This window comes from Candida orthopsilosis, assembly GCF_000315875.1.
Source record: "Candida orthopsilosis Co 90-125, chromosome 1 draft sequence".
Lineage (NCBI taxonomy): Eukaryota > Fungi > Ascomycota > Pichiomycetes > Serinales > Debaryomycetaceae > Lodderomyces > Lodderomyces orthopsilosis.
The window spans coordinates 1,923,782-1,936,231 of NC_018292.1; the positions used below are offsets into that span (position 1 = coordinate 1,923,782).

The 12,450-nt window shown below is 36.3% G+C and overlaps 7 protein-coding genes across 7 annotated transcripts; 2 read left to right on the forward strand and 5 right to left on the reverse strand. All coding sequences in view use genetic code 12, as the record gives it.

Moving 5' to 3' along the window:
• Positions 1-824: 824 nt before the first annotated feature.
• On the forward strand, positions 825-1,385 carry CORT_0A08690 (hypothetical protein; the record flags this gene model as incomplete). The annotated part of the gene is made up of 1 exon (XM_003866644.1): positions 825-1,385. The coding sequence occupies one exon, from the start codon at positions 825-827 to the stop codon at positions 1,383-1,385; it is 561 nt and encodes a 186-aa protein (XP_003866692.1).
• A 163-nt stretch (positions 1,386-1,548) lies between these two features.
• CORT_0A08700 (hypothetical protein) lies at positions 1,549-2,886 on the reverse strand (the record flags this gene model as incomplete). The annotated part of the gene is made up of 1 exon (XM_003866645.1): positions 1,549-2,886. One exon carries the CDS (start codon positions 2,884-2,886, stop codon positions 1,549-1,551), a length of 1,338 nt encoding a protein of 445 aa, XP_003866693.1.
• A 767-nt stretch (positions 2,887-3,653) lies between these two features.
• Positions 3,654-4,973, reverse strand: CORT_0A08710 (Rxt3 transcriptional repressor; the record flags this gene model as incomplete). The annotated part of the gene is made up of 1 exon (XM_003866646.1): positions 3,654-4,973. One exon carries the CDS (start codon positions 4,971-4,973, stop codon positions 3,654-3,656), a length of 1,320 nt encoding a protein of 439 aa, XP_003866694.1.
• A 1,320-nt stretch (positions 4,974-6,293) lies between these two features.
• On the forward strand, positions 6,294-6,930 carry CORT_0A08720 (Rpl33a protein; the record flags this gene model as incomplete). The annotated part of the gene is made up of 2 exons (XM_003866647.1): positions 6,294-6,312; positions 6,626-6,930. 2 exons carry the CDS (start codon positions 6,294-6,296, stop codon positions 6,928-6,930), a joined length of 324 nt encoding a protein of 107 aa, XP_003866695.1.
• A 313-nt stretch (positions 6,931-7,243) lies between these two features.
• CORT_0A08730 (Osm1 flavoprotein subunit of fumarate reductase) lies at positions 7,244-8,692 on the reverse strand (the record flags this gene model as incomplete). Its single annotated transcript, XM_003866648.1, has 1 exon — positions 7,244-8,692. The coding sequence occupies one exon, from the start codon at positions 8,690-8,692 to the stop codon at positions 7,244-7,246; it is 1,449 nt and encodes a 482-aa protein (XP_003866696.1).
• Positions 8,693-9,144: 452 nt separating this feature from the next.
• On the reverse strand, positions 9,145-10,482 carry CORT_0A08740 (Kes1 protein; the record flags this gene model as incomplete). Its single annotated transcript, XM_003866649.1, has 1 exon — positions 9,145-10,482. The coding sequence occupies one exon, from the start codon at positions 10,480-10,482 to the stop codon at positions 9,145-9,147; it is 1,338 nt and encodes a 445-aa protein (XP_003866697.1).
• Positions 10,483-10,855: 373 nt separating this feature from the next.
• Positions 10,856-12,292, reverse strand: CORT_0A08750 (Gwt1 protein; the record flags this gene model as incomplete). The annotated part of the gene is made up of 1 exon (XM_003866650.1): positions 10,856-12,292. One exon carries the CDS (start codon positions 12,290-12,292, stop codon positions 10,856-10,858), a length of 1,437 nt encoding a protein of 478 aa, XP_003866698.1.
• Positions 12,293-12,450: the final 158 nt, after the last annotated feature.

The window sequence follows — 12,450 nt, forward strand, 5'->3', positions numbered from 1 at the left end:
ACTCTCGCTCTTATTCTTTGGTAACTAAACTATGTGATAACAATTACACAAAATTGAGAGTTTTAATGTACTGCATATAATTCATATTGGTAGCTTCAGTACCTTCATAAACGCTTATTAGGTCTAAGCCCTAATCACCTTAATCATAGTTTTCAGGTAGCTCCCATATACGTAGTACACAACAACCACAACCACTATCAAAGAAACTAGGAGCTAGTGATTTCTAGAGTCGCGCCTTATATATTTAACAGATGTCCTTAAGACATGCGGTGTCTATAAGAGAGGCAACAAAGCCATTACTGTGTCTTGCATTCCTTGATTGAAATATGGATGATTGGTAAAGTAGACTCCTTTCGCCAATCAGTTGATATCATAATCATTCGGGTCTCTCTATGTCAAAGTCAATTTCTTCCACGATTCTTAATTTGTAGTTCTAGTAGAAGAGGAAATGAATGTTTGATACAGTGGACAACTTTTGTTATCTTTTTTTTGGTTGCAAAATCTATTTAAAAAATTGAGAGAAAAATTCTTTTCAAACTACATCGTAAAATTCAAGGATTGCATGCTCTGTATTGATTTAACAGATATTGTAGCCCACACATGTACTAAGATCTCTCTCCGTGTTAAATAGGAAATGCAATGGATAAGTTTTCTCATGCTTACTCTGTTGGTTGATCGTCTCTCTTATCTCCCCGCGCAAAGTTAGCCGAGATAAAAAAACAAAAACTGATAACTACCATAACATCTGTTTAAGGAATCACCAAGTACTTCACAGCAACTTCACTCGGCATCTAGTACAATATCTACCGCCATTTCTATTTCCAATGGTATCATCGAATTCAAATCAACCAAATCCACCTTCAGACCAAACACCAGCTACACCACACACAAACATCCTACAACAAGCTAAACAAACCCAACAACAAGATTTAAAACAATCAGCAACTTATATTAAACAACTACATACAATAACCAATCATTTAATATTATCCAATTCCAATTCCGATCCACTAACTACTAAAAGTAACTTACTAGATAAAATCACCACCATACATCAACTAAATAACAATATTGATCATCAATTAAATGATGAAATAAGTAGTAGTTATTATAATATGATGAAAGTGAAACAAAAAGTTACGAAAATCAGTCAGGGATGCAGAAAGAGGTTTGATGCAATGAATGAAGTCGTTAATCTTGATGATATAGATACAGAAATAGGTGGTATTAGTGGTGATAGTGACGATAGACGCAACGTTGGACGTAGTGAATTTGAAAGAAGGAGTAGTGTTGCCAGACTTGGTTTACAAAAAAGATGTGAATTGATCGATCAAGATTTGAGGATATTGGAACACACGTTGAAATTGAAAAATGAACGAGATTAACATGAGCTTTGCTTCCCTTTACATTACAATTGAAAAGGTCGGCAAGAAGACTACTAAGAAAGGAAGACTCACTCTGTAGTTTAGACCAAGAATAGATGCAAAATTTTTTACAAATATTAAATGCTATATCACGAAAGAACTGAATACTACCCCTGTTTAATGTTTATGGCTCCCATTTCTTTTCTTCAATCCACCCCACATGAACAACCTTGATTAAATCGCGTAAATTTATATGTTTATCTTTTTTCAATACTCTATTCTCATTAACCAAAGAGGAATAAATCTTGTAATATGAGTCCTTAGGGATATGCGATATTGATGTCTGTTTAACTCGTAAATCTGCTTTTGCGGGGTCAGGACAATAAAGCCATTTACGACGACGATAGTTCCATAATATTGTACCAACATTTATGTCCTGTGGTTGTGGCAGTATCAACAGTTGTGATGAAGGTCTAGATGTTGATGATGATGATGATGATGGTGCTGGTGGTGGTGCTAGTGGGTGTAATGCGTGCAGACTCAGTTTTGTTGAGTCACAGGGCACTTTAGTGGTGGTGGATGCTAGCATATTTTCAAATTCTTTACGTAGTATTGTAAAATCAATATCATTATACTGTGGTGCATCATGGGTATCAGAAGAGGATCCTGTTGCTGTGATACTATCCAACGCTTCTTCTTCCTCTTCCTCCTCTTCTTCTTCACACTCCAGTGTAACTTCATTTATATTTTGAAACTGTGCCTGATGATGTCGTATAATATCTTGTAAAGTTGTGCGCACATTGAAACTAGTTTGATCAGATACAACTGTAGTTGAACTACCGACGTCGTGATTATTCAATCCTTGACTATGAGAGACAATAGCGCCATTATTATGGTTGGGGTTACTATTGTTACTATGGGTACCATTATAATGATCATACATCTTATCCAAGCTCTTGTATTTTTTATAATCTTGTAAAAATTTTTCTTCAGTTGTATTGTACCCTTTTGATGCTCTAACCAATTTATCAAATGACATATGCTCATCTGATTCATCATCAACAAACAAATCATCAATCAAACTATCAACAGTAAACACATCCTCTGATATTGACTTTAATCGATGTATAAATGAATGCCACTCGTGAGAGATTTTCTTGAGAAATCCCTGTGAAGATGAAGATGTAGTTGCTGCTGCTGTAGAACTTTTTGTAGATTTTGAGCTGGACACTTTTCCTTTTGGTAATGGTGTAGTCGCTCTGGTTGACGGTATAACAGACACAGGTGCTGTGGTAACTGTAGATGAAGTGGGTGTTGGAGTATTTGAAGTAGGACTATTGATTGTCGTGTAAGAAGTAATGGGGTGATGATAACTGGTCCTTGGATTCCTCTTGTCCCCTCGTAGTTTGGGTGTAGATTGTGACTTTCTTAACTTAGCAAATGTAGATAGTTTTGATTTATGTGTATCAGTTATACTTTGACTTTCACTACTCATCATGGTTGTAGCAGCAACAGTTACCATTTCTGTGCACTGTCAAAACTAAACCAAAAAAAATTGTTGAGTCAAATAAGTGTGAGGAGGAGAAGTGAAAATAACCGATTTTTTTTAAATAATTTATTCGACAAAAGTATTCAGCTGCAAAGACTAGGGAAGAAGTGAATAAATGGATGAGGAGAATCAATGAAAATCCATATGCAATAAACTGTGTAGTTTAAAATAGGCAATAATTACTAGCGTTGATTAAAGATGAGGGTATTATTAACAATAATCCGAGGGCGGTTAATCTTAAAAAAAGAAATTTAGAAATTAAAACCGCCCTACAGAATTGACCAAAAGTTTAGTTGATGTGTAAACTAAGTGATTGACTAGTAAGAAAGGTAAGTAAATAAGCTGATAGTTATTAATCTATTAAAGTATTAAGATATTATGACAGATTAAAAAGTACAAATTAAAAGTAATAAATAAAGTCTGGAATCGAAAAGAAAAAGCTCAAACCTCCATCTCTCAGTATCTATCATCACAATACCCTTAATTATATCTTATCAAATGAGTCACGTGAAACTTGTGTTGCGAAAAATAATCTACTTTTGACCAAAGGTACATCCAGAACTATATTAAGAATACTACCTATAAAGCTACGTTATGAATATTAGTCTCAGAAAATCCATAACAAAGCAAACATAGCTACCTCGTCACCCTCGAATAGAAACACTACTACACCCCATGATAATCTCATCCGTTTATTAACTACAAATTTCTCTTCCTAAATTTTTGTATACACCACACTTTCATCCTTTCATAACCCCTTTTATCCTAGTATACGTATCGTAATCGAAATTCCATCCGCCTTTTTCTCTCATCAACTCATGATTCAATTCATAATCTACTTCATTTTCCAATTCAACTGCTCGCATAAGAGCTTTGTCTTGTAGATATGAACCCCTTTCTTCCCATTTGATGTTATATACAACATAACTCAATCCTGAATGTTGATTGTTTGTTGATTGAGCTAAGTTCCATGACCGAGAGTTTATTCCATTGGCGAAAAAGCCATGATATGATGGTAGTGAAGGAAGAAGAAGAACTTGAACTGATAAATCACCAAATATATCTTTATCAACCGACTGAGGAATAGTATTGGCGTCATTTGAGTTACTATCATTCGTTTGTTTCTGTGGTTCAGTTTCATTAATTACTAAATCGTTCTTGTTTACCCCCATTGATGAATCCTTTGAAGCCTGATTTAACGCGTTGATGGGTCTCAAAATATCATCCATTGTCCATTTCTTATTCCAAACACTTAAATCAATAGAATCATTGAAAAATCCGATATGTAATAAAACTTGCAAAATATCAGAATCATCGGTATAAACACCACTTGCTCCACCCCATAGTTCTCTACTAACAATTCCATTGCTCAAATCTTGTTTAAACTCGACAATATATCTGAATGGTATTTTGATTTCAATCACACTATTAATGTATTCTTGTGGTAAGGGTGGTATAACTGGAATATATCGCGTAGGTAGATTATTGAACTTAGTTTGTTGTTTATAAGCCTTTTTGATCTCATCAAATCTTGAAATAAGTGATGGCTTTAGTCCATATAGTGTGCGAGTTTGAAGCGTTTCCCACGTCGTGGTAGGATTGTAAATAATTGTACCAATGAAGCGTCTATTGGGGAAAAACTCTTCAATTATTGATTTAATTGGTTCAGTGTTTAGTTGTGGTTTATTTCGCTTGTTCAGTGGAGCCGGAAATTCCGTGGTGCTGAGTTTGTACTTCTCACCAGAAGCATTCCTCTGTATATTTACTTGCTGCAACTGCTGTTGTTCATTACTGGTAGGGGCTTGACTCGGCGAGTTGTTATTATGTTCAAGATGATGATGGTGATGATGGTTTGGATTGTCAACTATATGATGGTGGTGATGACGGTGGTGTGGATGTACATGATGATGGTGGTGGTGGTGATGATGATGTGGTAAGGAATGTTGTTCAGATTGATTTTGTACTTGCGATGAAGATTGTTGCTGTGGATTCTCAATGGTCGTGACCAGTACAGGCGCATTTGATGATGAAGCGTAATGTATTTCTGGTTGATTCAGCATCGTCAGTTTTTGTTAAAATTTGAAATGTAAATGCAGTTTAGTTCAATTGCGCTTTATTCGTTGTTCCCTCGTTAAAATTCAGTAATACTCCACAGAAACAGTCTCGATAATGTCTTGTCGGTCTCTGCAGTAAAGTTAAACTCTTTGAGATAAAAATGTGAAACACCCGACACTGTATTTTGATACCTATGTGTGTCCTTCAATTGAAAAGCAACCTCAAGCGTAATTGATACCAATTGAGTAGTAACTTTGCGTTAATTTCGGTTATAAATATAAAGCAAATATGAATGTCAAAATTCGCGATGACATATGATTCCAAATTTGTTGCATTCAGTTTTTTTGTGCGCCATTCGTCATTCGCTAGAGTAAAGTCGATAGAGATTTGCGAGGAAATGGAATATGGAAAAATTGCATAAGAGAGTGTATTGGGCTCACCAAAACCAATAGTTGGAAAGCAATAATAGAGTTTAAATTTGTGATTGTGGTTCAGTTATGATTAGTCAACCGTTATCGAATCTATACTTAGTACAACTTCTACTGGTGGTGCCCTCCAATGATTGGAATGTGGGATTTAATTCTGCATTATTCACATGCTCTAAAACAATTACGATAGTTCCTTCTCATTGCCATCTTTGAGCAATCAGTAAAGCCAAAAATATTCTCCGTGATTGTGTAGATACCAGATTAGCTTAGTTACTCCCTTGGTCCTCTATAAGGGGCATCTCGTTTTTGAAGCAACGGCATTAAACGACCTCTAATAATTAGCCTGTTGAAGAGCAGTTAAGCTCAGTAGTACATCTATGTCTCATAATATTGTCAAGACAGACTCTAAGGTTCTTACTTGCATCTACGATGGCAGCTCCTTTGCCTTTGCAACCAAAACTTCGCCGGAAGTATCAAGCTCTAATAACCTACAATTACAAGCACAAGGCAATAGGGGGTTGGTAGTCTACTTTAAACACTAGTTCCAACCTTCAGGTGATTGCAAGGGATGGTCCATCACAACATTCCGAATCTGAATTCACATGTAAATATAGTGTGACTAATCAGACAAGGGTTTTGCACGTGCATTAGTATAGGGCTCAAAACTACTTCATAATAGTTTGTCAAAGCTACCACCTCATATTAATAGCAGAAAGAAAAATACATTATTTCTCTGGTATCTATGAGTTTGATAATTACATAATCGGTGACGTGCACATTACATAATGCATACTAACCTTTGGTGTAACGCTAAACCAGAAGAAAAAAAAAACTTGTGTCTTCAAATTTTCACTTAGTCAATAGAGTTTATCAACCTCAACCTATATTACATCAACAATGGCTGAATCACACAGATGTATGTTTTTGAATCGAAGGTCAAATATATAAATGGGATGGCATGCGTTATTTGGAAGTGATCAGGAACGTTTGAACAATTGTATACCCGTTATTCCATCGAATGGAATGCAATGGAAGACTTGGAAAATACTCAAATGTATTCATATTAGTCAAGAAATCGACAGCATGAACTTGACAGGGAAGTCGAACGACGACTTGTCATCTGCTTTCCATGCTTCTCGGAGTTTCCACGAATCAAATACTTGTGTGTCTCAACACTCGAATAACGCTTTCCCATTTACTCCAAACAAAATACTAACTTCTTCTTCTAGTATACGTTAAAGGTAAACACATCTCATACCAAAGATCCAAAAATGTCACCAACCCAAAGGTTTCATTGATTCAAATTGAAGGTGTTGGTTCTCCACAAGATGCCAAATTCTACTTGGGTAAAAGAATCGCTTACGTTTACAGAGCTCAAAAGGAAATCAGAGGTTCTAAAATCAGAGTTATCTGGGGTAAAATTGCTAGAACCCACGGTAACAATGGTTTAGTCAGAGCTAACTTTAAAAAGAACTTGCCACCAAAGACTTTCGGTGCTTCAGTTAGAATTATGTTGTACCCATCAAACATCTAAGCAAATTATTGGATAAAAAGCTTGATTGTTAGGATAAAACATGAACATATACAACAAACCATATATATTGAAAGGGGTCTCAAAATCAAAACTAAAACCTACAAATTTTTTACATATTATAACTGAATGAACTGGGTGTCGAACATAATACAATACACTCTATCCGCTCAGGTATATAAGGAGAGAGAGAATGAAGAAGTGTGTAACTTTATAGTTAATGACTTGGTGTTAATATAAAAAGCATTTATATATAAATATTGATAAATGTCGAACGATATAACCGTGTATTTTGTAGTACACCTGTGTAGAAAGACTATTTATTCAAGATATCTTGACTAACTATCTTGCCAAAAACTACACATTCCAACAAGGAACTGCCACCGAGTCTGTTTGCACCGTGGACACCAGCACTAACCTCACCAACAGCATACAAGTTTGGAATGACTTGACCTTGAGAATTGATTACATGGGCACTTGAATCAACTTCAATTCCACCCATAGCAAAATGTAAGACTGGCGTTGTCAACCCGAAATAAAATTCTGAAGATATTGCACTTCCAAATACAGTTCTACCTAAATGATCGTCCTTGGTTCTAACAACATTACCATATTCATCAAGTGTTTGCTTCAAGTTGGCGGTAGTTTGTTTAACATTTTCAGAATTTATTTTTTGCAACAACTTCAATAAATCTCCGACACCTCCCTTTTGCAACAATCCTTGTGAAGCATAGAAATCAATATGATTCGCCGCTTTAGAGTAGTCGTCGCCGCTAACGACAAGAACGGAAACATATGTCCCAACAGGTAATCCCAATTCATTTTCTTGCTTGATTTGACAATTTTGTATAACCGCATCAGTAACAATATCTCTTGTAGTCAATTCGTTAACAAATCTCTTGCCATTTGGTGATAACAAAATACCTCCAATACCACGCATAAGCTCTCCACAAAGGAATTTCCATTGAGATCCAACATTGTCCAATTTAATAAATCCAGTAGGGTGGACTTGAATTTGATCCATTTGAATCAAATGAGCATCGATATCGCGCAAAGCGACTTTCTGGCCATCTCCAGTTGTTTGTTCACCGTTGGATGATGGAAATTTAAGCAAATCGGGTCGATATTGTTTGAGTAATGAAGATTCAAGATTTTGTGTATCAGCTGAAAATCCACCAGTAGCCAACACTATGCCATCGCCAAATTCAGTCCTGAGATCAGTGGAACTTTCATCTTGATATTGAACACCATTGACTTTACCATCCCCTGATAAAATTTTCACCAAACGGCTGTTCATGAGTATAGTTAATATCTCAGGGTTGTTTGCTTGAATTTCTTCAATACGCTTAATTAAAGCCAGAACTATTGCAAACCCAGGTGGTAATTTGCCTGCTCCTTTATGGGTCCTGGCAAATGAATGACCGCCTAGTTGCGTAACCAGTGAAAGATCAATCTTTAAGTCTTGAGTCAACCATTCAATGGCATCGCGTGATCGAGAAGTTAATTCATTAACTAAACCAGTATTACACAAACCCTTTCCTGACTTGAGTGTATCTTGTTTAAACGCTTCCACGGAATCCTCGTTTTTCTGATATATTGTAGGCACTCCATTAATCCCCGATGAAGCTTTGATTGAATTCCCACCCAATTTGGCCGTTTTTTCAATTAAGGTAACTTTATGATTTTGGGAAATTAATTGCAACGTTGTAGTTAGTCCCGCAAGTCCTGAACCCACTACAATCGTATGGCTAGACGATGAATTCATTGTGGGGAAAAACTTGGCAACTGCCGATTTCAATACTGGATAGAACTGGATGTTTAATAGAACAATAACAACGGTGGCGAGTGCGTATCGCTTGAAATAAAACACCTTGACTAGAAACAATTGTGGAATGCAAGAAGTCCAATAAAATTAGTAAGTTGCAGCTGGCAACTTTCCTATTTATACTTTTAACAATGCGACATTGAGGAGGATTTACAAAGCTAATTGTCACAGTCATTAGCGATAAAGGAGAGAGATGAACTGATTTTTTCTTTTTCGGAAAACACTTGCATAAAATTGAACGTCGAGATTACGTAAGTCATTCGGCTTTTGAAGAGAACAACAACTCGGACGGAAATCCTTTATTTATGGATGCGCAACGGGGTACAAATAAAACACTTCAAATCAACAGGTCTACACTCTTTAGAACTTAGCCTATACACAACACAAGCATCCTAGATCTTTATGTCATCCCTTTCAAATTTTGCGGGAACAAATCTCCAATGCTTTGCATCCCCGTGATCGTATTTCGATTTTTTCAATGAGCCCAGAGGTACATTGTGGATTGACAAATTAGCTTGATTGGTTAAATTAATGAAATCATCAGGTGGAGTCAAGTTGGTGTCCTCTGATCGGTTGTTGTAATCAACTACATCAAACCATCTAGTTTGCCATTTGGATCCGGTTTCCTTTTCCTTCTTTCTTAACTCTCTTTGCTCATTTTCAATCTTGGACTTTTCTTCAGCAATCAAATTGTAATCCAGCTTTCTAATTGCTTCGGCAACCTTTTCCCATGCTCTTCTAGATTCAAAGTCTTTTTGTTCTTCAATGGGCTTAACGCTCAAAGGCACAGCTTTCAATGCATTAGCATCATAAAACAACTCACCAGTCTTGGAGGTAGGAGTTGCTGATCCCTTGTCGATATACGACTTTCCTGACCATTGCCCTTGTATTGTAACCAAAGCATTTTCCTTTGATGAGCTAGAAAAAGCGTCGCGGTATATTCTTGCCTTAAAGGTGTTCTTCTTTCCTGAAACCCAACCTCTTCCACTGTATTCTATAACTGTGAAGTAACCATTGGAAGCTTGTATATATGAGGTTCCCTCCAACTCAACAAAAGGAGCAGCAGTAATTAATCCTTCAATATGTAAAGGAGGCAAAGTGATCAAGTAGCTTTCTTTCAAATCATTGTAATCTAAAAGCGCATGTCCATATTGTTTAATGTTTATGGAAGTAGCAGAAATCTTGGATGTGATACCATTATATCCTTGCAACATGACATTGTTCTTAGCATTTTTAATGGCGTATGCAGTTACAGGTGGGTGATGGCTAACTTGCTCACTCAACAAGATCGTCTCGCCCAACTCTTCATTATCCCACTTCCCGACAAAAACCTCCCCCAAAAAAGGATTCAACGGCTTCTTTTCACTTCCCATGCTTTCGTTTCTTGAGCAATATTGAGATTTCAATGTAGAAATAAACCACTTAGTAACTGCGATAGCTCTTTTCAAGTTTATGGCATCAACGGTTGATGCTTCTGCATCCTCAGAAACAGTCAACTTATTTGCTGCAACAAATAAATCTGGATGCTCGGCCCAATATTGAGAATATTCCACAAGTGATGTTGGTGATAATATAAAGGGTGGCGCAGTTAATGAAGACAAATCACCATTAAAAGACGCAATTGACTTGAGGAAAGACGTCCATGAATGAGAACTTGAGGAAGATGAAGCGGAGGCTGAGGCATTTGAGGATATTGAAGATGGTGAGTCGGATTTAGCGTCGGATGCCATATTGGAGGGTTCTAGTGTAGTTATAAAATGTAGGTTAGGTCAGCAATAACAGCTAATAGTAATGGTATTGCGTTGCGGTATTGCTGTGAATCGCTTAGTTATTTTCTTTTTATTCGTACCTGTGACTACCTTTTTTCTTTTTTGCTTCCTCTTTTTTTTCCTTCCATTCCTTATCCTGAGCATGTCATTCACAACTATACGAGACTACAAGCTATCGTAGAGATTGCACAATGTAACAAGGAGCTCTCCGGTTTGCATGGAATTGGTTTAGTTGTAAGTAAATTTTATGCCCCATACATCTATACATGCTAGAAGGTAACTTTTATCAGCTATATCCTTACATATGAAATTTGCAACACCCTATTCCATTGCTTTATAGCTTGATATAAATGTGCTTGTGATTCAATATGACCACTATGGATATCCACGCAGCACTATATCCGATTAAAATCAAAAATGCGACCGTATTAGATACTTCTAATGTGTTGATTAGCATATTTATCAATCCGGTCAAGAGATTGCCCAACAAAAATGCGAGCAACCCGTTATTATTAACTCCCTCTAATAAATTTGAAGCTACTTTAGTTTGCACCGGTAACAATCTGTCTATTAAGTTATACCCCAACAAGAATGTAGCATTGTAGGATACCACCCACAAAACGTACGATGCATTGGCCAACCTTCTTGAAATGCTTGTGAAATAGTTGGAATTATTAACAATAGTGAACAATGCTTGATAAAACACAGTGGCTATGATCAAGCCCTGTGTGGTGGTTACTGTTATAAGATTGGAGTTTTTCCGGAATGCTTTAGTTTTACTTATGGAAATCAAGTTATTCCTGGTAGGATATTCAGTTAAAACAAACGATCCAAATGATTGACCAAAGATGAATATAGTAAAGTATCCCAAAAATGAGTAGATACCTTCCTTGTTCATTGTTATGAAGTTATTCATTCTGTTTTCGCCAGACAAAATGACCTGAAGCACATTAGTCCTCTTCAATAATAACTCATTTAATGCGATAAATATAAATGCAACCACTACCCTCGGTAAAATGGTGAGAAATGGGTCCAAGACTCCTAATAAAACAGGCAACAATCCTAAAGTTATGAAAAAATTCCAGTGAATACCATACTCAGTAACATGTTCTTGATACTCTAGTTGCTTCACACTGACGAATCTGGCGAAGCCCAATACTAACAAAGGGAATGCCTTAGTCGTACTTTGTTTGATAATTTTCAAGTAGGCTTTCCAGCTGAACTTATACTGAGAATGCGCTTTAATCAATTGCCTCGAATTTACTAATCCCATTGAATATACAAAAGACCCCACTCCCAAATCCATCATTGATGTGCCCCATGTTTCTACTTTTGCGAATCTCCTAGGGAAAATTTTAAAATCAACTGCCAATATAGCTAAATTGGTGATGATCAACATGTGTGACCTATAAGCAGTGAGAAACTGTTTTCTAGTCAAAAGTGTATCATTTGTTTTATTCGATTGTCGATGGTGGTGCCTTTGTTTGTTTTCAGTTGTGTAATGGTTTAATAAATAGACGAGCAAAGATGGAAGGAATATTGAGTAATGTAGGAATGTTGGATTGTTGCTATAGATTGTAATGGCTGTTAGTATAGTTAGTACATTAATCACATAGTCATAAACCAAAGGCAATTGAATGATTGAATCCTTGATGAACTTGTATGCTAAATATGATGTTAATGCCACCGATGTCACCAAATAAATTTCCTCAATCGATCCCCCCGTCAAATCTGAAACAAAATTCTCTTTCAATTGTTTCAATGAAGACATTTGATAAATCTATTTAGGATAAGCAGCCTCAATTGATGTCCACAGCGTTGGCAAATTACAGGGGAAATTATAAGGTCTTTGTTATTCTCAGAAAATCTGACAAAATCGATCCAAGAGAAAAAGTTTTGGTCTCTGCATAAGATATCAAAGATTGTTAA